The 25,855-nt window shown below is 37.7% G+C and overlaps 1 protein-coding gene across 1 annotated transcript in view; it reads right to left on the bottom strand.

Annotated features, from left to right (window-relative positions):
- Nucleotides 1-25,855, bottom strand: part of LOC113623723 (neurexin-1-beta) — a 706,008-nt gene that overhangs the window by 522,322 nt on the left and 157,831 nt on the right. Inside the window, exon 11 of the mRNA XM_027113158.1 lies at nt 21,604-21,723. Within this exon, the coding sequence (XP_026968959.1) occupies nt 21,604-21,723 (120 nt within the window). The remainder of the gene's footprint in view (nt 1-21,603; nt 21,724-25,855) is intronic.

Genomic DNA, 25,855 nt, shown 5'->3' with positions numbered 1-25,855 from the left:
GTTAAATTTAAGATGTGAAGTTAGAGACACCTGTGAGATATCCAAATAGTAATGCTAAATACAATTTTTTATGCCAACATCTCAATATAAGGGGTCTGGGCTGAAGGTAGAAATCTGAGAGTCATGGGCATAAAGATAGCATTTAAGCACATGGGAATGGATAAGATTACTTAGATAGTGATAGTGGGATATTAAATGAGAAGAACCCTGAAATCAAGAATTGAGTATCTTCAACAATTAGGAGGTAGGTAGAGCAGCAGAACTAGAAGATACCTGGAGAGGAGGAGTCATAGAGGGAGAAGGACAACCAGGTATGTGTAGTGTCATGGGTACACAATGCTTCTAGGATGAAGGAGTCATAAAATGTCAAAGAGAGACTGAGTAAGATGATAACTGAAAAAACATTTAACGTATTTAACAACGGGAAGGCTATTGGTGCTCTTAGAATGAACAGTTTTGGCTGAGTTCTGCCGGGGAAGCCAGAATGGAGTGGGCTGAATAGTGAATGTCATGTTGCATTTATCATTAAAAACTTTCACAGAGCTTGGCCATGAAGGAGAGCCAAGAAAAGGGGCACAGAATAGATGTCAGGTCAAGAGGAAGGGTTAGGGGCTATTTGTTTTTAGGATTAGTATAATTTAATATATAATGTTGAAGGTTCAAGGCAAGAGAGGGAAATAAACTGAAAGACTGAGTCCTTGAGTAGATAGGCAAGGTAAGACAGTAAAAAATAATCACGAAGAATAAGACGAAGAAGAAAGTGGAGGTGGTGGAAATATGAGAGTCTTCTTCTACTGGCTTCTAGCTTTGTTTTCAAGTATGGCCTTCAGTGGTATAGAAAGTGTGGGGCAAGGACTATGTCATTTGTGGATTTGTGTGAGGAAAATTCACAGCCAGTGTTTATTTATAGTTTGTTTGTTAGCACAAGCGGTGGAACATTGTTTCGTGACTAAATGATGTCATGTTACAGAGTGGAAAGGGAACTGGCCTGAGAAAGAGAATTCCAGGGGCCCTAGTTTGAGATGTGTCTCTAAATCACTATGTGATCTTGGGCTAAGCATTTGAAAAATCTCAACCTCAACTTTTTCTTCTGTAGAAGGAGACTGATACAGATCATTGAGAATGACCAATGAATGATTGATGTCACTCTTTGTTTTATTATAGAATTTAACGAAAGTCTTCAAAATTGCGACTACTTCACTGTCAAAATAGTTACATATAGACTTATTTTATGTTCATAGACTAAACTTGTACAAATCCTCTAGATTTTCCATATGCCCTTTATAAAACTGTCCTCAGTTATCTGTGGGATGTTTTCAATTTCTTAAGTTTGTCATGTAGAAATTTTAAAACAATTTTATTATTTAAGTGTTTAATTACAAAAATGTGCCTGGGGCATAAAATACAGAATTAAATACAAAAGTCAACTTGAAGTTTTGGTACTATGGATGGACTGCATTTGAGGAGAAAACTACACCACTATCCACGACATGCTCAGCAAGGGTTTTTCACCGCCTCCTTCTCCACCGCTTTTGTGATTTTAATTGTGTTTATAAATTTCTATCCAATGACAACACAATCAAAGATGGGCAATTAATCTTTTCTTTTTCTCTGACAAAAATCTTTGGCCTTAGCCAACTTAGAGTGTAGTAAATGGCATTTAATTTTAGCCGTGGGGTATCCATTTTCTGTCACATGAAAAATAAGTATACATAAAAGGAACAAGCTCTCATAGAAAACAGTGTGGAACACAGTTGCCTGACTTTAATTTCCTGAAATGCAAGTGGATGCAATTAACTCCTCGGTTGTGATTAGCCTGTTAGAAGCTGGGTCTCCTCAGCAAATTACGACACCCACAGCACCCATAATGATGTCATATACTCAGTATTATTTATTTGTTTTTTGATTTACAGCCCTGCGGAAGAAGTCCTGGGACTTGTGGATTAATAACGAACGGAGCCAAGTTGAAGTTGCAACTCTGTCTCTGCTCTGATTATGTGCTGCCAATTGCCCTTTATTTTAAAGTGGATATTTGCCAGGATTGGAGTGCAAGCACTTGCCTCAGGATCAATATTTAAGGGGCGGGACCAAAACCTCGGTGACCAAGCAATATTTAAAAATCAAAACTAATATTTTAAACATCAAAATTTGTCCATGGTGGACAAAATGTCAACATTTTAAAAAAAGACAGGATCAGTAACACTGGTGTGCTGAGCTATAGTAGAGTCTGAGACAAAAGGAAATCTCACTGTTGTGGCCTCTCCCGTTGCCGAGCACAGGCTCTGGACGCGCAGGCTCAGCGGCCATGGCTCACGGGCCCAGCCGCTCCGCAGCATGTGGGATCTTCCCGGACCGGGGCACGAGCCCGTGTCCCCTGCATCGGCAGGCGGACTCTCAACCACTGCGCCACCAGGGAAACCCCGGATGCTTTCTTGATTTTAAATTTTGATATTTTGTTCATCACGGATTTTATGCATTAATTTTGATTGTTTCAAATATTGCACTAATTACTGAGTGTTTAGTGCCCCCTTAAATGTTACACCCTAGTGAATGCCTCACTTGCCTCAGCCTAGTCTCACACGTTTAAATTTACCACCAAAACAGCTGGCATGTAGTACACATTATACCCATAACTTGTTTTTGCTACCACGACAGAAACACAGTTCTTTGTGGACATCAACTACTATTTACCCCACGAAGTTCTCTTCCTTTTAGTTTCTGTAAAGGGATTCATTCATATACTGCTCTAGAAAAATCCTGGGCGGCCTTTAGTACTTCAAATAACCAAAACAATCTACTATACCAGGGGAGATAAAGAGTATTTCCAGGGAAAATAAATGCCGTATTTGTTGCTCAAAATCAGGCAAGAGTTGAAAGGAAGGCAGTTGCAAAGATATACAGTTTTTCAACTGGAGGAAGTCAGTGAATCTCTGTGGATATACCTAACAAATGTACTGATAGCTTCTGTCCATTTCACTCTTGGAGCACAGAAAGAATGAATGATTGCAGTCAAAGGAAAACAGCTTATAATGAGGCTGTGTCCAATCTCAAAAGGCAAGTAAACAAAATTCTAAACTCTGATATCTGAGGCCTACCTCTGTTATCCTCTCAATGTATGAACCATTCTCCTTTACAGCACTTATTTGAGTTAAAATTTTATAATTTTGGGGAGGGTGGTATTTGATCAGTGTCTGATATTCCAACTAGATTTTAAGCTCCATGAGGGGAAGAAACATGACTTCTGTTCAATTATCTTTGTAAAAATGGGAGAGAATCACTTCAGTGTAGGTGGATGGGGACAACTGTCAACCCCAAGCAATGACATATGAAAGGACTTTCATACCAAATAAGCCAATGGTGTGGCAGGGAAAATGGGCTTACACCAGGGTGAGAACACCTGTGGCAATCCTTCTACCTTGAGATTGGCAAGAGGAGATTTCCTCAAGAGAAGGCCACCAGAAGTAGGGAAACCCTTTACTCTTTGCCCACCACTCCTCCCCATTGGTTCCCCAGAAGATAGATCTGGGAAGCCGGCACTGACATCCTCGACTTCCTAATTCTTTTAAATTGATGTAAGAAAATCTTAGATGAATTTCAAGGCCTAGTTTAAGTTATTTCTCATTTGTAAGGCCACTGGGATTTATATTGTATCAGATAATTTTGCTCTTGATTAGACACCATCTTGCATTTCTCACTGCAGCACATATGGTAACTTTGTGTGAACTGAAAAAAAAAAGGCACAGCTTCATCAAGACATAGAGCTACCAAACTATCCATTGAAATAATGGTTCAAATATTCAGCGATCAATGACTATGAGGTGGACGGTGCCTCCTAGATTCTGCAATATAGAAACTAAACAACACTACATAGTGGCTACTGTCCCAATGCTATGTCATTGTTATGTCACAATTCTGTCTGATCTCTACAGAGTAAATTTAACTTCTTTCTTTCCTTTTGTTTTTTCTTTCAATAGTTAACACAATGCTAAACCCATAGAAAATACTAAGTAAATACTTCCTGGATGTTGAATTGAAAGCTTCCTTTAAAAGGGAAGAAGCCTAATTGTAGAAATACAGGTGGTTTTGTTTTGCCTTTTATTTGTTCTATATTTTCAATGGTTCTACAAGTATGTGTTGCCTTTATAACCAGTCAGCAATGTTTTAAACTTGCCCAAAAGCTGGAACCTAATTACTCACTTTATGGCCAAGCCTACATGACTGTGCCCTGTCTGATTTGAGGAAAAATGCCCTGCACGTTTATAAAAGTTAATGCAATACCACATGATTCAGGGCATGCGATTCCTTTATCCTCTCCTTAAAGAAAAAGATTTCATTACTGTTAGACTACGTTTTAGATGTCTATGATAAGATCTGTAATGGTCCTGCAACAAGCAGGATGGACAATCTTTCAAATATCCATGCTAATAGGGCTGAGTTCGTATATTTTGACTCCAAATTATTTAAACCAAATGGATATTTTGATATTTTTTATGATCCTACCATAAATGTAGAAAGCAACCTTGCCCTGCAAAAGGTCAACCTGAACTCATATATAAATATATATGTCAAAAGAGAGTTCTGTTGACATTCAGGATTTTCTTTGATTTTGTTTTGTAAAATAATAAGGAACATCAGTTGGTCTCCATTAAAAATGCATTTAACTAATATTCACTTTTGTGGGTTCTGGGAGATTAGTAGTGAAATTTAGAAAAGTCACACAGTGAGCAGGGAATACTGCAGAGTTACAGATATTTCACAAATTCTCTAAATCTACTATCTATCCTGTGTATGGCTTTTGTACAACTGAAATAAAAATCTCGCCACAAATGAAAGAGAGAACTTCGCTAATTTCCATTCACCAATGTTGGTAGAAGCCCCCCATGGGTTATTAAGTCTGAGAGATGTGTGAACAAACATGATAATAAGCAAGTAAAGTGTATCATAAAATATATCATGTTCATTTATTGTGACAACTAGGGTGTAATTATACTAGCAAATGTACTGCACTTTAGTCAGTGAAAGTAATAAAATCTGAATACCAGGAGACCTTTCTCTAGTCTGTGCTATTAAACTACTTTTGAGAAGAAGGTGAACAATCTAAAAATATGGGAGGAATGTTCACTTTTATAGATTAGCAAAGTGGTGGTTGGTCAGACTCTCTTGCAGTCTAATAAATAAAACCCCTCTGCTTTTTCTTCATTACTTGTGGGGATAGCACCAAAGAACATCCTCCATTCTGCGTAATTATAATGCCTAAATTTGTGGGGATTACTTATGCTGTTCATTCTCCCATTCTCCCTCCAATTAAGGCAATAGGAAAATAAATAAATAAAACTGTATTGGAAGTGCCTCTACAAGGCTGTAAGTAGAAAAGCAGGAGAAAATTTATAGAAAGATAAGGAGACAAAGGGATGCCAGAGATGATAACGTTAGAGTAGGTGTAACGATTAAAGCATTAATGGAGGTCACTAGAAAAAGTGAACGGAACATGTAATTTCAGATTAGGAAACCCAGGGCTTCCCAGAATGAACTGCAATTTGGGAAAGTGTAGTTAATTGAATTTTATGACACTTTATGAAAATGAAAATGCATATCTTTTACTACCCTACTAGTTTTATTGCTACTGTGAGATTAATGTGCAGTGATACACTAAAAAGCATATGCAACAATTCACTAAAGACCACCTCAGCGGATTACTACAGTTTTTTGTGCTTTGGCAGCCGACAATCAAGATCATAATTATAGGATTGGAGCCACCTGCCAACTCAACGAACAGAACCACGTGGCTCCACATAAAATGGAAGCAATTCTAACATTAAAAAGAAAATGAGAGTTAAACCAGAGGGGCCTTCAGGGACAGCCTAGGGAAAGCTGGCTATTTATTTTTTCCTGAGCATCACATGACTAACTCTTACATTATCCCATTTACTGGCCCAGAAAGAAGTAATGTCCGCTAAGACCTTTGTGATTAAACTACACTATCCAATGAAATGTCTGCATTCTGAGTTTCTTGGGAGACGGCTTGTGGACTCAGACCTCTTATGGACAGGTTCACAGTAAATCCTAGATTTTAGAGCTTATTCCTTCTAATGCATTGAAGCAAGAAGCAAGGATTAGCCTCACTTGGATAAAACTGTTGCCAGGGCACACATTTCCCTTGCGGAAGCCACTGAAGATTACCAAAAGTCAAGGTGATGTAAAAACAGTGGTGTCAAGAAGGTGAATCTATACCAAAGTTTTCAAATCAGGAATTGATTTACTAAACAAGTTACCCCACGCATTTATAATATTTCTGTCTGAATTCCTCTAGATTTCATTTTCTAAGAGAAGTCTCTCCTCATTTTCTCAAGTCTACTTAGTCACTCCTTGCTCTGCCCTAGTTACATACCTCTATTAGAGCAGTGCTTTTCACACTTTAATGTGCACATGAATCACCTGGGATCTTGTTAAATGCAGATTCTGATTCAGTAGGTGGAGTACGCATCTTGCAGGGGCTTTTGGTCCTCAGACCACACTTTGAAAAGCAAAGTATTGAAGGGAGACAAGATGGCAGAGTAGAACTTGAGCTCCCCTCCTCTCACAAAAACACCAAAATCACAACTAACTGCTGAACAACCATTGACAAAAAAGACTGGAATGTATCAAAAAAGATATTCTATATCCAAAGACAAAGAAGAAGCCACAGTGAGATAACAGGAGGAACACATCTGTGAAATAATCAAACCTCATACCCGCAGGGTGGGTGACCCACAAACTGGAAAATGATTATATCACAAAGGTTCTCCCACAGGAGTGAGAGCTCTGAGCCCCACATTGGGCTCCCCAGCCTAGGGGTCTGGCATTGGGAGGAGGCACACCCAGAGCATTTGGTTTGAAGGCCAGTGGGGCTTGAGTGCAGGAGCTCCACAGGACTGGGTGAAAAAGAGACTCCACTCTTGGAGGGCGCACACAAGGTTTCACGTGCTGGGACCCAGGGCAAAGCAATGACTCTATAAGAGCCTGGGCCAGACCTACCTGCGGGTCTTAGAAGGGTCTCCTGGGGAAGTGGGGGTTGGCTGTGGCCCACTATGAGGGCAAGGAGTATTCCCAGGGAATATTCCTCGGTGTGAGCTCTCCTGGATGTTGACATTTTGGCACCAAGATCTGGCCCCACCCAACAGCCTGCAGGCTCCAGTGCTGGGACACCTCAGGCCAAACAACTAACAGGGTGGGACCACAGCCCCACCCATCAACTGATAGGCTGCCTAAAGTGGTCCTGGGCCCAAAGTCACCTCTAGACATGCACCTTGACATGGCCCTGCCCACCAGAGGGACAAGACCCAACTCCACCCACCAGTGGGCAGGCACCAGTCCCTCCTGCCAGGAAGCCAGCACAAGCCCCTGGACCAACCTCACCCACCAGGGAGCAGACACCAGAAGCAAGAAGAACTACAGTCTTGCAGCATGGAGCCTACAAACACAGAAAGTTAGACAAAATGAGACAGCAGAGAAATATGTTCCAGAAGAAGGAACAAAATAAACCCCCAGAAGAACAACTAAGTGAAGTGGAGATAGGCAATCTGCCTGAAAAATAATTCAGAATAATGACAGTAAAGATGATCCAAGATCTCAGAAAACGAATGGAGGTACAGACTGGAAGATACAAGAAATGTTTAATGAAGAGCTAGAAGATTTAAAGAACAAACAGAGATGAAAAATACAATAACTGAAATGAAAAATACACTAGAAGAAACCAATAGCGGAATAAATGACGTAGAAGCACAAATAAGTGAGCTGGAAGACAGCGTGATGGAAATCATTGCTGTGGAACAGAGTAAGTAAAAAAGAATGAAAAGAAACGAGGACAGTCTAAGAGAAGCTCTGGGACAACATTAAACACACCAACATTCACATTACAGGGGTCCCTAGAAGGAGCAAAGTAGTAATGATCTGTATACATGCCAGTCATTTCCTCTTGTCTATGAGCTCCTTGAAAGCAAAGGTAATAGATACAATAGATACCAATTCTGACCAGTTTGGGGTATAGTAAGTATCTTACTATGCATTACCTGTAATTCTCAACACAACCCTGCAATATCTGTTATCATGGCCTCATTTTACAGATGAAGAAGCCAAGTCTCAGATACATTAATCAATGATGATGGCCACACAGGTACCATGTGCAGTCAGAATGCAATTCTGGGTCTATTTGTCTCCAAAGTCTGTAATCTTTCCACTGTACCCACAGCCTCCTTCTGTTCATTTCTGTACACACAGAGCCTAGCAGTGTACTTGATGTTATAGTGATACTCCAAAGATGTGTTTGGATCTGTGAATATTTTATCTATAGATTCTCCTTTGCTCATATTATGTCCCTTGTATGGAATGCCTTCCCTGTTTCTCTCCTCCCAATTGAGGTCCACCTCACTTCTACTCAGCCAGCCCACTACTATGCTTGCCCTCTCCTCTGAGTTCACAAACGGCAATTGTTTGCACCATACAGTGAGTACTGAAATTACTAGTTATCTTATTAACAATGTATTTTATTTATTGCATAAATATTTACTGAGTAGGTACTAAGCACCGAGCATTGTTGCAAGTACTTATGATAGGTCATGAAACAAAACGGACAATATTCCCTATTGCCCTGGGTCTTGGGAGTCATTCTTCCAAGATAAAAACTCCTTTGGGGGTATGGTTCCAATCAGTTCACTTTCCATATATCTCACAGTGTTTTGTACATAGTAAGTACATAATTAATAATAGTCTCAGATTCAGATAATTTACCATGCAAATATGTTCCTAACCTACAGACTCTCTAAGCCCAAGGCCCTCTGTTTCTGTACAAGTGACCCTTGGAAGGTGGAACGACGCTTTCACACTGTTTCTCATGTTCCACGGGCAGTGTTTCAGGCCAGAAGCAGAGGTATTAAAGTCTCCTACACAGTTCAAGTATCAGCTGGAGAGATGGAATTCACTAAAACTAAATCATAGTAGTTTCCAGCAAAAGGAAATGATCTGTTCAGAAGTATAGAAATTGCAAGTGGAAGAGGCAACTTCATGAAAGGTTAGCTCCACTGTTGAATATGATCCTTTTCCTCCTCACACACTAAAACTATAGACCAGAAATCTGCTAACTAGGAAAAACCACATGCTTATCATTTTCATGAATGCTTTTAACAACACCCCAAATGTTTTCTCTATCTTAAATAGAGAAAACATAATTTCCTGGGTTATTCAGGATGTTCTATATCCTACTTCATAAGCATCATTTTTTTTTTTTTTTTTTGCGATACGCGGGCTTCTCACTGCTGTGGCCTATCCCGTTGTGGAGCACAGGCTCCGGACGCGCAGGCCCAGCGGCCATGGCTCACAGGCCCAGCCGCTCCGCGGCATGTGGGATCCTCCCAGACCAGGGCACGAACCTGTGTCCCCCACATCAGCAGGCGGACTCCCAACCACTGCACTACCAGGGAAGCCCCCATAAGCATCACTTTTAAAGTCTGCTCATTCACTGAAGGTATACAAAGGTTTTCTCTTTGAAGCTGCAAGTCCTTGTAAAGTCTCATTAGGTGTGCTGGTCACATGCATTAATATGTATCAGTATAGGATACAGGCCTGAAGATGAGTGATTTAGCTGAGAAAATAGGATTAAACTTGCTCTATATCAGTTCTTCCTCATTTTTACCATTTCTTACATTGAGGAGATTTGCATACATTTATTCATTTTGTGTGTGTTCTAAAACATCTGAAATGGAAGTAAAGAAATCATGTGAATCTTCTCAATTTGACTAATTTATTCAATACTAAGAGATTACATGATACCATCTCTCGATGGCAGACCATAGAATTTTAAGCGCGATAAGCCTGAATTCTTATTCTTATCAACATGTGAACAGGGGAATACTTCTTTACCTTAGATACAACTTTTGTAACATAGATGTCATAATTCTTATTATGAGAGAATGGTAGGAGAGTAAAAAAATTTAATATGAAAAACCCAGCACATAGTAAATGTTCAATTAGTAGCTGTATCCTGATCATATTAACAATTATACACCCTTAATTAGTTTTTTTAATCACTAAAAAGTATTTAAGTACTATTAATAATTACATACAGCATTTAGCTAAGCAAGTACACAGGCATGATTCCTGCATCAGTAAAACTTTCAACTTAAAACAAATTTGATGTAAATAGGTATCTAAAAGGAGCTATAAATAAATAGCTACACAAACATGAACGAAACAAAGAGCGGATGTCTTTGCCTTGTGTTTCAGGATTAATTCAAAGAAAGGAAGACATACCATTAATTGGATTTCTTTTCCCAAGTTCTTCCTTTTTTTATAGGACTTGGCAGGAAAGGTCTTTGGCTAAAATATAGCTTAAGATTAGTGTTGTGTGACTGAGCTATAGGCTGCATCCTAGAAGATCCTTAAACATGAGTAAAAATAGGTCTGAGGGTTGGGGAAAAGAAAAGAAAGAATATAGTAAGAATGAATCACAAACCCTTGGAGCTCTAGGGACCTTAAAGCCCAGGCAAACCAAATCTCTAATTTTCTAATGGGGAAATTGAGGCTCACAAACTCAAGTGACTTGTTCAGGGTCATATACTGGGATCCTGACTAAATGATCCACACATGAATCATTCTTTGTGAGTAAAGATAAATAAGGAAAAATGAAGATCTTACTAGATATGCGGTATTTCTTTATGAGAAGGGAAATCCTATCTAGGGAATTGAAATGGGATCACATTTATTTAGAAAGTGGAAAGGGTAGGTATAGATGTGGAACATTTTAGGCAATGGAAAAAGATGCCATGTGAAGAGCACACTATCTCATATGAATGGCATTTCTGACAGTGGTTTATTGACTCAACTTTCTTTTAGGTTAAAATGTGTTTGCATATAAGAATAATATTTTATGGTCCAGTCAAACCAATTATCAGAGTATTCTTCTGAAGAATCCCAAAAAATATGAACAGAAGGATGGGTACTTGGATTTAGTCAATTTCCTTATACTGCAGGGAAAATTTTGCCTTGAACTAGATTTTTCACAGCATGAGTAGTGTGAGTGGGAACTTTTCAAACATTTTTAAGACTGCCAGCCTACTGCAGAGGCTAATTATCAAAATGAAAATTTGTTAGTTGTTTTCAATTACCATGAAGGAAATAGCCAAGATTGTACTTAAACCACTTCTAGTCATGGTGTTTTACTTGTAAGAATTCTTCAGGCAAACTTCCTTTGTTCCATTAAATAAAGTTTTTGGTATATGGAAAGCGTAGAACTAACAAGATGAGTCTAGAGGTCATCTGGTCTGACAGTTGTCAAATTTGGGGGTCTATCAGAATTATCTGGAGGCTCTTAAAATACAGATTTCATATGGTCCCACCTAACAGTGATTAATTCAGGAGGTCTGGAATGTAGGAATATTCATTTCTAACAAATTCACAGGTCACGTTGACAATGTTGGTCCAAGAACCACATTTTGGGAACCACTGATTTTAGTCCAGCCTGTTCATTTTACAACCTTCTCTTTAATTTAGGTAGACAAATTCTAGTATACTTGGAATTTCTTTTTTATACCCTTTCTCAACCTCTCCAACAACCAAGCAAGTTCTATTTCTGAGGCTGTCCTTATGGACCTGGCACACTGATCGTGGTTCTACGTCCTGACGGAGAGGTAGAAAATGTTCATCATCCTATTAAGCTGACATTAGGCAAGTTCTCCTAAAATACTGAACCAGAGCAATAAGGCCAAGTGTGCCTCTTGCACTTGGTACACTTGTATACACAAATGATATCTTCATCATATTTAATATGGAAAGGAAAAAAACAAGAATATTTTGAATTCCACCTATATAACATCGTATGGTACTTGGCTCTTCCAGAGCTGTTGCAAAGGCAACATTTACAGAATTCTTCAAAGACATTGGTGAGCTAACTAAATCAGTGCTATGCTATTATAGGAGAAATAGTATCATTTTCCCCCCAGAGACTTATGTTATTGCTAGAAAAACATCCCAACATTGCAAAATTGTAAAGCTTAGCTAGAAAAGATCAAATAAGCAGTGTAGCATTTCATAATAATGTCATTATTCCTACAGGTATCAGCCAATTAATGAGAAAAAAGAAAACTGAACAAAAAATAGTTACTTTGAAACAACTAGAGGTCTCAGAATTTGTTAGATTTAATGTGATAATATACAAAGCAGGACATCAGTGGAATTTGAAGAAAATAGAAAGTGATGTTTTTAAATCCATCTCCCATGGTATGTGCACTTGCACAGACACACAAACTTAACCACACACCCCCAGAGAAACACACACATCTTTACTCAAAGCACTTTCTTTCTAGCTATGTAAGACTCTAATTCCACATGGGTCTTTACTATTAGGAATAAAGATCATGAAAAATGTATTTACAGTAATATGATAGAACATAATACACTATCTCTGTCAGATAGCATACAATATGCATATACATATATTTTAGAGAACTTTAGGGATGGGCACACACATCAGTTACCTTGTAAATTATGGACTTTAGGTGGTTATGACGTGTCAGTGTAGGTCCGTTAATTGTAACCAATGTACCACTCTGGTGAGGGCTGTTGGTAATGAGGAAAGCAACGCATGTGTGGGGATGGGGGGCATACGGGAAATCTCTGTACTTTCCTCTTAATTTGCTGTGAACCTAAAACTTCTCTAAAAAATAAAGTGTTTAAAAAAATTAGGTAACTAATGGAGGCTTCAAGACACCACTCTTCAAGTATTGCAGAACATTTACTGTGAGAAATAATACCGAAAATAGAAGAATGGGATGTAAAATACAGCTGGGAATTAAAGGCATACACACATAAAAAGACACAGGTTAGACAGTAACTGGAGACTCAGAAGCTGATAAATTACTAACTGAAGACTGTCCTACTCTGGATGAACTTGATCTGAGCTGGGTCACCTTTACGGAATGAATTTTCTTAGGAAGAGTGGAAGTCGGGGAGGAGGAAGACAATCGAATGAGGGGCTCGTTCAGCAGAGGTGAACATGTAGAGAGCATTCAGTGACCACACCCGTGTCTCTCTATACATGTCAGTATCAAAGAGTTGATGCCTGAGCATACGAGGCACAGTGTACAGTTGTGTTTCTCGAGCAAGGTTGTGGACAACCTTAAATGTTGAGTGAAAGAATACAGGAATGCTAGGGAAATGAATGTCAACAAAACCTACTGGCAACATTAGAAAAGGAGATATTGGGGTTACAGGGAGAGGATTTTCCAAGTGACCTTAAAACCATAAACGATAGCTCGTACTGAACACCTACTCCATTTGATTTTGCACCAATATAGCTTTCAGGGACTCAGTGTTTAAAGAAAAAAAAAAAAGTATCATCATCATCATCATTATATACCTTGTAGGCACTGAATTCCAGAAGGGAGACTGCCTTCTCAACCCAGGAAGCAGCCTCTTACACTGTACTCCATAGATCAATTTTAGTTTCATGAGATTTAATTTTAAGAACCTTAGGTTTTTATCTTTCACACTTCAACAGCACTAAAAATGCTTCCAAGCTCTGATTTACAAAATTATTGTCACTGTCAATGAAAGGAATGTACTTGGCATAACCAAAATCCAGTTTAATTACTTCTGTGACGTCTCCTGCAGCTGAGAAGAAATGATATTTCTCTGACACTTTTCTGTTTGTAGTTCAGTAAAATGGAGCACTTGCCTTGCATAGGACCTAGGAGAGCAGATTTGTGACTGATGTCATGGAAGATGAACCCCACAGTTTCAGAACACAGCCTTACTCTGAGGGTGTGATGATTGCATGAATCCGGATCCTTGGTTCTGGGTTCCCTCATATTGGGCGTTCAAGTGACCATCAAGGATTCGACATGAAACGTGGCTGAAATATTTATGCATCAAGTCACGACCCGGAGAAGTTTTGCAATCGTATTCAAAGGCCTGCTTTTACCCAGCACTATTCCCAATGTCAGCATTGTCCTGAGCTGCTGGAATCCAGATGAGGCCCTGAAAGCTTCCCAACAGGAGATGCCAAATATTAAAATACATCCTGTTCCATCTGAGTGAAGAAACCAAGCAAAATGTATTCTTTATTTCCCGCTACGTATTCCATCTGTTTCTCTCCCTAAAGGGTCATATGTTATATATTTATAAGAAGCATTCACACCTACACAAACACAGTTTCCAGTCTCCATCAAACACAGCCGCCTCCTTGTTCACGACCCATTTTTTTTTTTTAACACCCTTCTATATCAGCTCATCCTTTTATGACTTGTTTCATTCTGAAATCATTTCAAGTTAAGAAACGCCTTTGTACCTTCCTATCTCACCAAATCCTGGGGAGATTAAGCCTCAGGCTCCACAGGCCATTTCTGAGAGATGTGAATTTAGATCATTAGGGTCATTAAAATCATACACTCCACAATACCCGGAGCTAACAAGCATCCTTGTACTTTATGCTGCCGTAGAGTGCTACCAGAGAAGTAACAATGTATAATAGCACTGAGCTGCAGAGGATACCATAATTCCTCCCCATAAAAGATTCCTAAACGTTTTAATTGCTACAGTAAATCTCATTAAAGACACAGAATGCTTTGTTCAAGGAAGGAAAAAGGATTGCCGGGCAAGGTGCATTTTCTTCGCAGTAATACTTTTTTCCTTACTACTAGAATTATTCGTTAATGCAAGCACAGCATTATTTTTATCATGACCTTTTTTTCTGGGCTCTGCACATTTCCCCTGAGCTTTCTTTCCCTTCCCTACAGATACAAGGGACAGTTGGTCCTTACTACTAATCCTGTAGGCACTTTTCATGATTTGGGCTTCATGCATTCTCTTGTGTTATCCCTGTGAATCTTCCCAAAACCTTTAAAGGCCACACTGCTAACCTCTGACTTCATTTTTTTTTCCCTTTCTGTCTCAACACTGCATAAAGAGAAAACTGGGATGTAATCAACATAATCAAACACTTGGCACCGATTCGGTGGTCAGCACAATTCTGAATCTTTGTTCCTCCTTTCCCGTAATGTACATTGTGAATCTGATTCAAGTAAAAGAATCTTGGGAAGTATTTTGCCTGCCTTCATTATCAAATATTAGATTATTATTTTTGAGAAACCCAGGCTGTCGTAGAAACATCACAGAAAATTCCCATCTCTATTTTCATAATGAGTAACTTTTTCTAAAAGAACTGAAAGTTAATGACAGTATGCTTTAAACAGCTATGAACTGTTAACTCATCTTTGGAAGCAGAACTGAGCAGTTAAGGGGAAGAGCATGTTTCATGCAACACAATGCATAAAATTAAATATAAGAATCAAGAGTCAGGTGAGGATGGAAAAAAAAGTCCACAATGTTAAACATCAGTCATTACTAACTTCTCTGTTCTATCCTTTTCTGGAAAGAACTGTGGGTGCAAGTAAGAATACGGGCTTGAAGTTCGTCTAACTTACATTCAAATTCTTTCTGTGCCAATTACCAGCCATTTCAGCCCAAAGAAGTTATTTAAACTACTCATACCTCAATATCGTCACTTGAAAATTGAAAATAATATTTGTGAAGACTGAAAAGATAAGGTTTATAATATATAAACAACATGTATATAACACCTATTAAGTATGTGATTCACATTAAAATATGTTGGTGTGATCTACGTAAAATGATTTTGTAGTCCTTCGTATGCACTAGTTAGGTATATTCACAGCAACAAACTATGTAAACAACTTATGCCTGATCCAACCACTTCCTTCCAAATTCAACTGCAATTTTATTCTTTTTTAAAAATCAAATATCTATCTCACAAAAACTAAACTTATTCTTTTTAATCTTATATTCCTTCTTTTAAAAATTACCCAGGATAATCAGATTCCATAAAGTTGGACAATTACCTAACATTTTACTCTTCATATAGCTTCTTGATTAAACTATTTATTGTTTATACTTATTTAGTATATGCAGGATTCTGAGAATTCACCATGATAAATCTTCAGTTTGTTTACAAGGGCTTTCAGTGCATCATTTCTGGGGAAGTAAAATCCATTTAAAAAGTAAGAGTAAACCCAAAGGCCTCAAGTTTCAAAAATAAGCACCTCAGATTCAGGCACCTGGATTCTCAGATTCACCACAGCCTGGATTCTGCACCCGTTGTGTCGCGCCGCTGATCAGCAAAGTCAGAAGCCTAAGCAAAATGCACTCACATGAAAAAAAAATTATTCAGACAGAGACTAGGGTCCTAAAGCTCTCTGAAATAGCCCCTTGTGAGAACCGGAACCACTGTAACCCCTTAAGGACAGTTAACAAAGGTGACTCCACGGAGCCCTGGTCTAGCTGCGTTCTTGTGGGATGTGACAGTATTACCACATCAAAGGCTACTTTCGTATTTACGTTTATAAGGCCTACAGTGAAGAGCACCAATTTAAGAGCAAAATCAAGGTCCACAAAGTCAGATTTTTCAGCAAGCCAGAAAAACTAGAGAGTACTAGCAGGGGTTAAAAAAAAAAAAAATCGATTGGGCCTTCTTTCTTGACTTCTGGGGCCAAATTGATACCAGTTACACAGAGCAAAAGGCTACTTAGAATCATGGATCATTCAGCTGCTGAAAAATATACGGGACTAATCTGAGTAATTCAAATACAGCAATACTCTACACTCCACTGTTTGGGGACTTTCCTTCCCACTTAAATTTTCTTATATAGATACAGCTTAAAACTGTCATTTGCCCAACTGCAATATGAACAGAGACTAATGCTTCTTTTTATGCATTAGTTTTTCTAAAGCATTATTAGTAAATATTACTTATGAACTGCTTTCAACAACTTCAGGGCCGCCATTTAGAAATGCTTGAATGATTTAAGGTTGATAAGATTCATCATACTCACAATGAGGATCTGGTTGTGGACACAGCTAATTGCTAAATTTTATCCAGCCATAAATGGCACCAGTAGCAAATCAGCTCACAGCTTAATACTACCGGCAGATCTACATCGGAGAGAAACAATGTTACTTTGATTCAAGTTATTTTTATGTATGTTATGATTCACTTCCAGTAGTTCTGATATTGATGCTCAAATACTGGGTATTGGATTCTCTTTTCAAACAACAAAAGAAGGTGACAAAAAAAGCTGAAGATACTTTAAAATGCCATGGTAACAAGTCACAGTCAAATGTATTTCATCCTTGTTTCAATGAACAATACTAATTCTCATACAAAAGATATGATGAATTCTTATCCCAAAGATTTTCTTTCGGCAAAGTTTAGAATTCTGAAAATAGTCTTTTAATGGCAGTGCCCTCACCCTCCTAGCACCAAAATAACAGCACTATGATGTATTAATCCCTTATGGTAACAGACACCATTGAAGCTGAACTGTAATTTGGCACTCAACGTTTCCACACTAATGTAATGTGACAGTGTTATTATGTTCACTATTTTCCATATGATCATAGCCATATTCATCTTCCCCAACCTGCCATTAAATTAGCTAGTATGGTTACATTCTATTCTGGACCACAGGGTAGATGCAAAAAAGGATTATTGTAGCACAATGGTCTGATGATGGTGTGTGTGCACAAGCATGAACAGGTGATATGTAGATTTAATGCAATGAATAGCAACTCTTAACACAGACCTGGCACACAGCATGCACTCAGTAAGTAGTTGCATCCAAGAGAAATTTCACAAATCTAAGTGCTAAGTGCAAAAACAGTTGCTCTAAGATTCCAGAAGAGGGAAAGTAGGCCCAGCTCAGAGGGCCAGGGAAATTCCCATGGGATGAAGCAGTTTAGGTAATGATTGAAAAATGAAATTACATTTCTTCAAGCAGATATAGTGAAAGGAATGCATTCTAGGTGGAAGGAGTGCATTCCCCAGGAGGAGAAATTAGCATAAGCAATGGTGAGGAAATTGGGAAAGTGTAATGTTGCTCAGACACCATAAGTTAACTGGCGGTAACATGCCATATTGACAAAGTTCTACAATAGATAAGAATGAAAACAAAAGCTAGGGTCAGACCATGGAGGTTCATGAACTCCAAACTGATGAATTTGGAGAGTATTGTTGACCACTGAGGACGTCCTAGAAATCCTTATGCAAGATTCATGCATCTAGTCAACACTGATTTAATGGGTTACTATTATCAACAGTTATATGCAACATAAGGTACAAAACATTGGGCTTATGAACCCCTCCCCCCGCAAAAAGGATTATCGTTCCTGGGAGATAAGACCAAACATAAGTAACTATAAGGTAGAAAGTGATGGCTGATAAAATAGCATAAACGAAGTTCTACAGAGGTCAGAGGAGAGAAAGCATTGTCTCCCGTTAGGAGAATCAGGAAGAGCTTGTGATATTTAAACTAGGGAGAACAGGAAGAAAGAACAAAACTGGTAAGGAGGCCATAGGATGGATTGGATGAGGGAGGGATAAGAAGAGGGAAACTCAACCAAGATATTGCTACAATGAGCCAGAAAAATTATATCGGGGACCTAAAATATGGTACAGATATGGAAGAATTAAGGAGTTACACACACATGCACGCACGCGTGCAATTATTTTTTGTCAGAGCAATTATTTTTGTCAATGAGTAGGTCATTTAGATGGCAACTTGCCAGCGAAGAAAGGGTTTCACAAACACTTTTCTTTAAAAGTAGCCTTTGGCATCACTTTGCCTAAGTACTTCTTCTTTTTGAAAGATTCCTTTACCTTCATTAATTAGTATGATTTATCCAGGATTACACTTACAGGAGAAAACTTATTCCTATCTTCCTGTTAATTATGTCTCCAGGCTAATATAAATAAAATTTTCTAGTTACCCTAACTCTGTGAAAATTATCAGAGAGATGACTTTTAGAAGGTCTGTAGGGGGCAGGGGTGGGGGTGGGAAGATCTCATTTACAATGTGGTGAGTTCTTTCCCTTTCTTTAAAAAAAAGCTTTGTTTCCATCTTCCTTTTTTTGTTTTCTATGCAGTTGACAGCTGCAGCCACAGAATTTATGGATAAATATCTAAGCGTGGAGAAGAAAAGTTCATTAAGAAACAAAATGTCCTAAATGGCTTCATTAAAAAAAAAGTCAACTTCTATACAGAAAAGGATCTTGTTAAAATCCCAGGAATCACACTAATTTTATTTGCGCAACTTACAGAAAAACAGTGAGATGTAGAGATAAGGTTCGTTTTGATCAATTTAAAAAGTGAAGAAAATGTGGCATGCTACTTTTATTGCCATATCAACCGCATGTCTTCAAGGTAACTGTCACTATTGTACCTTCTACAAATTAGAGTTGATATGAAAATAAGATTTGCTTTTAAATACTGATTTGTACGTACATATCCTCACCACCAAAACACCAGTGTACAAGCCAAGAAAACGATTTCACATTTCCAGAAAACCCACAAAGAGATAATGACTTAATCAAAATGCATGTATTCTGAGAGCCCTCCAAAGTAATTTTAATGCTCATCTGTGCTAGAGGCATATCAGGAGACATATTTATTGAATGACAGTTACCTTATTTACAAGAAAATAGCAAATAGCCTTATCGTTGTCATCACCACTACTATCACCCAAGAGCAGCATTCAAATAATTTTCTGTAAAAATGATTTGAAGACAGCATGATACTTAAGGCAGGATCTTGATGTTCCTTTAGGAACTGTCTAGAGAAAATTATATTCTTTATACTTAACTGCTATAAGAGGATACACAATCTGACACAATCAAATGACAACTGTTTTGTAAAACATGGAAACTAGACTAAGCACAAAGTTTGGCAGAGAAAGTTCTTTAGCAAAATGAAAACCAGTTTCATGCAAAACAAAAGCTCTCTCAGCTATATCTGTCAGGATCATACTCAGGATTTTAAAATTGTCATAATAAAATCATAACAAATTATCAGTCTTCTGTTTGTCCTTGAAAATAAGTTGATGTTATTTTCTCTGGGGCAGGAGCAACTGCAGGACGTTACTATTCTATTTACATATCTTTATTAAAAGGATATATAGTTTCTTTGATTTGCTTTTCTTTATGTACATATAAGTATTTATTGACTCTTTACATAAGGTTACTTACATAACTCTAAATGTGGTTTAATGTTTGTAAGAATGATTTGATTTGCAGAAATACAGTGTTTGCAAATGTGTGATGGTTTGAATATGTGTTTGTGGCTTCAAGTTTCTTGTAATTCTTGTAATGGAAGAGCTCACTGGTAGGATGAAGACTAAATATTTCTCCTTCTGTGGTGGTATGATCTTTACATGTCTCTTCCAAGTACTATTTACTTTGTATTAGTTGCTTGTTCTTCCTATATTCAATATTTTGGAGAGGAAACCTGAAGATAGCTAGGAAATTGTACTATATTGCTAGGCTGCAACAACTCAGTTCAATAACACGTTCTGGTTTGACCCCATCTTCAACCTTATGATACACATATCTACTGACATGAACAGAGTCTCAAATAGATAAAGGTCAAAATGAACAAGCTCTAGTCTTTCTTTAAATCCATACTCAAGCTCAGCCTTTGCTTGGAAGCCCAAACCTTCAATCATCTCATCTGCTATCCCACCATCCGAGAGCTTTTTCTTCAATGTTGTAGCATTTACAACATAAGCATGGACTATATTTTACAACCAGAAGGCTCTGTCAGATATATTTTCTCAAGAGAGTGGAATGCAAAGTTTTGTAGGAAACCCTTGTATTATCATTTTGATGAAGTGTTGTAAAGCAGTATCTATTTAAGAGTTAAGAAACAGAACTTCATCCCACATACCAGTTAATACGGTCTCAAAATCCACACTGCTATCACATAAATTAGGCACTCACAAATATTCCGTAATATAATGTGAATGTCGTGTTTCTTTCTCATGCTTATTTTTTTAATGTAATTTTTAAATTATTTTCGATGTGGACCATTTTTAAAGTCTTTATTGAATTTGTTCAATATTGCTTCTGTTTTATGTTTTTTTGTTTTTTGGCCACAAGGCATGTGGGATCTTAGCTCCCTGACCCACACCCCCAGCACTGGAAGGTGAAGTCTTTACCACTGCATTGCCAGGGATGTCCCCTGTCATGCTTATATTGTGAGACTAAAGGGGAAAAAACACAAACATAAGGGAGAGCAGTTGAAGGACAAAGTTTAAACATACTGTTTTTTAATGTAAAAGGCAGTATGGGCTTGAAAAGATGTAGAGAGAGAAACATAATGAACCTGTCAATTCACTAAAATTCCAGCCCTCAAGATATAATCTTATGAAATGAAATATTACTTAATAAAAAGCAACATGAAGCCTCTTTCAAAAACTAGGGGAGGGGTGTCACATACAGGAAATGAAAAAATTATTTTCGACAAGGTGACCATTAGCAATTTAAAAAATTCCAACAAAGAGTTGAAGACCAAAGAATCACCATCATCACAGATTTTGGCTAATGGCATCCTTGATTGATACTTTAGTATTTCAAACATGACCCTTCTGTGGAACCAAATGCTCCTCCTGGTTATGACAGTTTAACTTATTCATGGATAATATAAAGACTCCCAGCTTTAGACCCGGGATATCAAACAGTAACTGGAAGCAACGCTGAGAATCAGTCTACACTCAGAGGGGAACTTACGGTCATTGCAGAGTGGCCCGCTGAAGGAAGTCATGCTACAGTCACAGCTGAAGCCGTCCCACTGCTGCAAGCACACGCCTTGGTTGGAACATGAGTCCTCCTGGCAGGTTGTGCTGGGCCCTGAAAACAATCCAAAAGCAACTTGGGTTCTTTAAAAAAATCTAAAAGTGTTTCACACATGAGCTAGGTCACATTTAGTAGTTGCCAACACCTCAAAGTACATGACCAAACTAGTTTGGAAAGTTCTAGTTCACACACCTGAATTAGGAACAGAGAAGCTGTAATATAAAGGTTTCTCAAGTTTCAAATACAGGACAAAATACATTATAATAGTAAACTAGACCAGCAAATAGTAAAAGCAAGCACATAGCTTCTCGTATGATCATGGTAGCAGGTGATCTCATTCCTTCATCAATAATTCTCTCTCACTGTTTGGATTTTAGAAAAACACATGGATCTCCTTAACTTCTGACCAATGGGTAGAGACACCATGAGAGATGGAGATTATAATTTCATGAAACTGAGATACAGATTAGCAAAAAAAAACAAAAACAAAAACAAAAAAAAGGAACCACTGAAGAGAGTTATACAAAAATGTCCTATAAGTTTCTAGAAGTTTTCCTGCACAAACTATGAATAAAGTTATGATTGCTGGGTGTTTTGGATAGGTATGTTGGCAAGTATCAATCCACATGCTTTAACAATTTCATGCAATTAAACATAAAACTAAAAACTCTGTATAAATGACATGCCCCCATGTAACATACAAGTAAAAAGAATGCTAGTCTATTTCTAAAGAATCATAACTAGAACACTGAAAAACAAAGAACTAAAAAAAGGATGATCAAAGCACTAAAGGTAATCACTATACAAACATTCAAGACTGAAAGCCTTTATGCAAACTATGCTACAAAATGAGGTTTCTTGCACAACATTCAAGAAGGGGAAAAATGAAAACTTCAAATAACAGTTACTGCAAAAATGTAAAAATGTTATTTTGAGGTTTCCACTGTGTATTACGGGGTTTCAGTCTTGTTTTATACACACAGGGCTATCTACCTTGCAAGTCAGCTTTCATCAATGCAACTTTGTCAGCAAAATTAAAAAAAAAAAAGCAAAATATATTAAATGTTAGTAAGCAATACTGAAATGGGGCAAACATAGAAGAACATTCAGATTCAAAAAAGCATGCTGCTGTAAAGGGGGAGAGAAATGCTATGTAGAGCAAACAAATTAATAATTAACAGCCATAAATCTTAAGAGAAGCCAAAACCAAGAAAGCGATAATTGATTAGAATTTCACTATATATGTATTTATATTACGGTTAACTGAGCCAATGACACAAAGTGACTGCACTGCTTAGCTGAACATTTGTCACGTGCAGATACAGTGTAGACGATGGTCATTAGAAGACCAATTATCCCTTTCTATTTTTTTCCCTCTAGGTCTTTTATCTTGCTATTGTAGTTAAGGCTTAAAATTGTAATGCCAGCCATTCTCTGTCAACAGTTGGACCTTACAGTGACACCAAATTATCAAAATGTATACACCATTTGGTAGATGAAAGAAAAAGTAAAGGATGGAAGAAACAAATTGCAGTATAATTCCCCATAAAGAAAATTCCTTTACAAGATTGCAACGTGGAGTATTTATCTTTGCTTTTACCAGACCGGGTATAGATTTCTTACAGATCTCAGAGTTACATCTATATTTTCTCTTCCTCTATAACTGTCTTCAACTCTTAAATACTGCCCTGTGAATATTTATTACAGTAGAACCTCATTAATAAGGGTTATCTTAGGTGGGAAGGGAACACCATCTACCTCAACACCTTTAGAGTATAAACTGAAGATATTTTCTAGTAAACACAATCTTAGGTTTTATGAAAATACAAAAATAGACACCAGACTAATTAGATGCTATTAACACTGAGAGCCTTTGAGGTAAATGCTCTAGTGAATACATGAGAATATCTGTGATTAGATTTTATACAAATTGATGTTCCTATAAACATCAATTTTAAACATGCTCCTTACAACCATAATTTTATTATAAATTTCTTAGTCACGGTATTCTTCATAAGAAGTTATTGAATGTAGCCTAAACATTCAATATGAATTTTTACAAATTCAGAAATCATAATACTGTAACTACTAATTATATAATAATAATAATAATAGTAATAATAATAATCAGTGTAGTAATAATAACAAAAATAATAGTCGTTTTTAATAATAATAAAAATCTCCCAGGCCTGGGAGACCTGAATGGATGTAATAGTTTTTCTCACCTATTGCATCAAAGAACTAAGAGACACTAAATTGCTCAGTTTTTGTTTTTCTTCCAATCTGTGAGAGGTAAGTGGTCCAATGATCTTTATTCCATGGCATTAGAGACTGAAAATAATTAATATTTGTTTAAAAAAAAAAACTCAAAGCAATATTCCTTAGCACAGTCCTTCCTCTGGTACAAGCCCAGCCTGGGTCAGGGGCTGGGTTATCAAAGGATACTATTCCCCTGACTTGCCCAGCAGAAGGAAAGAGCAGGAACAAGAACTGATGAAGAGCCATGTTTTTGTTTTTCTTTTTGCAAAAATTATCAGAAATACAATTGCAAAATAATGCTTAACTCTAAAAATGGTAAAATTGCAATTCTAAAAACTAACCTGCCTGCCCATATTGTAGAGCAGCCACTCAGAGTAGCTCCCAAGCCTTTATGTGAGCATAAAGACATGCTTTATTACGTTTTCCATTATCACAACACTCTTTATATATTCAGGTATTGCAAGTGAATGCATGCCTATGCCTGACAAGTCACATTTTTTAAAGTACTCACCTTCTTGAAAAATATTTAAACATTGACAGTCATTTGCACAAGACAAAACCCTGAATTTATTTTTCCTTTTTAGTTATATAATGCCCTTTTTATTTTATCACTGAATAAAATTGGGAGCAAGCCACAAGGATATTTGTATTAAGTGGTTAAAAATAAGGATATGGGGGCCTCCCTGGTGGCGCGGTGGTTGAGAGTCCGCCTGCCGATGCAGGGGACACGGGTTCGTGCCCCGGTCCGGGAAGATCCCACATGCCGCAGAGTGGTTGGGCCCGTGAGCCATGGCCACTGAGCCTGAGCGTCCAGAGCCTGTGCTCCACAACGGGAGAGGCCACCGCAGTGAGAGGCCCACGTACCACAAAAAATAATAATAATAACAATAATAATAATAATAAGGATGTTTGAAAAGGAAAGGAAAGTGAAGGTAAAACTACAATGTCTGGAAACCAAAGAAACAATAGAGGAAAGTGCTTAGATGCCTGGGATTTCAAGTAAGGCAAAATTGGGTTCAAAGCTTCCATCATCCACTTATGTGCTGTGTGACCTTAGGAAGGTCACCTCACACCTCTAAGGCTCAATTTACTCTTCTTAAAAAAAAAAAAACAACAGTAATACCTAATTGATAGAGTTTTGGGAAATGAAATTGCATATGTAAACTTACTGCTACCAGTGCTTAATCGATGGTAGCTTTAATAGTGAAGTATTTCTGTAGCTTACAGTGCAATTCCAGTGTTGAATGTTATGAGTCTATGCAAGTGCCTAAATTAAAAATTGTTTCACTGACTTCATGTATGGAAGTTATCTTGACTCAGTATTGAGCTTAACTGAGCCTGATTATTGGTGGATTGCCAGTCTCTCTTTTCTCTTAAGTAAGCAGGTCAATGCCTTTCCAGGTAGTAATTTTCAAAGTCTGGTGTCAGACCAAAAGCAGCAGCATCATTTAGGAACTTGCTAGAAATGTAAATTCTAGAGCCCCATCCTAGACCTACTGAATCAGAAACCTTGGGTTGGTGTCAAGTAACATGGGTTTTAACAATTCTCCAGGTGATTCCAATACTTGCTCAAGTTGAGAAACATTAATGTAAAGGGAAAAGGACAAGGTAAGTTCCCTCTGCTAGCTAACGTGGTGTGTAAGTAAAATCAGCTATTACTCACTGAAATAAGTTAGAAATGAAAGGCAGCAAGTGATTATTGAGAGAAGGCCAATGACTTTTTACATGAAAGAACTTTAGAGATTCGTGGGTCTTGGGTAGAAATGGTGGAAAATCTTGACAAGATATCATTTAGTGATGTCAAATTTAAACTATTTCTATTAATATGAAAGTTAAGTGATTCCAATGTGGTTTGAGCTCAAAATCCCATGAGAACAATCTTTAGAGAAATAATGTATTGAGTATCTAGAAGTTTACCACCAATCCT

This window comes from Aethalodelphis obliquidens, unplaced genomic scaffold (assembly GCF_003676395.1).
Source record: "Aethalodelphis obliquidens isolate GAN/ISIS:26980383/991018 unplaced genomic scaffold, ASM367639v1 scaffold12, whole genome shotgun sequence".
NCBI classification, from domain to species: Eukaryota; Metazoa; Chordata; class Mammalia; order Artiodactyla; family Delphinidae; genus Aethalodelphis; species Aethalodelphis obliquidens.
The sequence above is the reverse complement of the archived record's forward strand: the minus strand, read 5'-3'. Positions and strand labels throughout refer to the sequence as shown.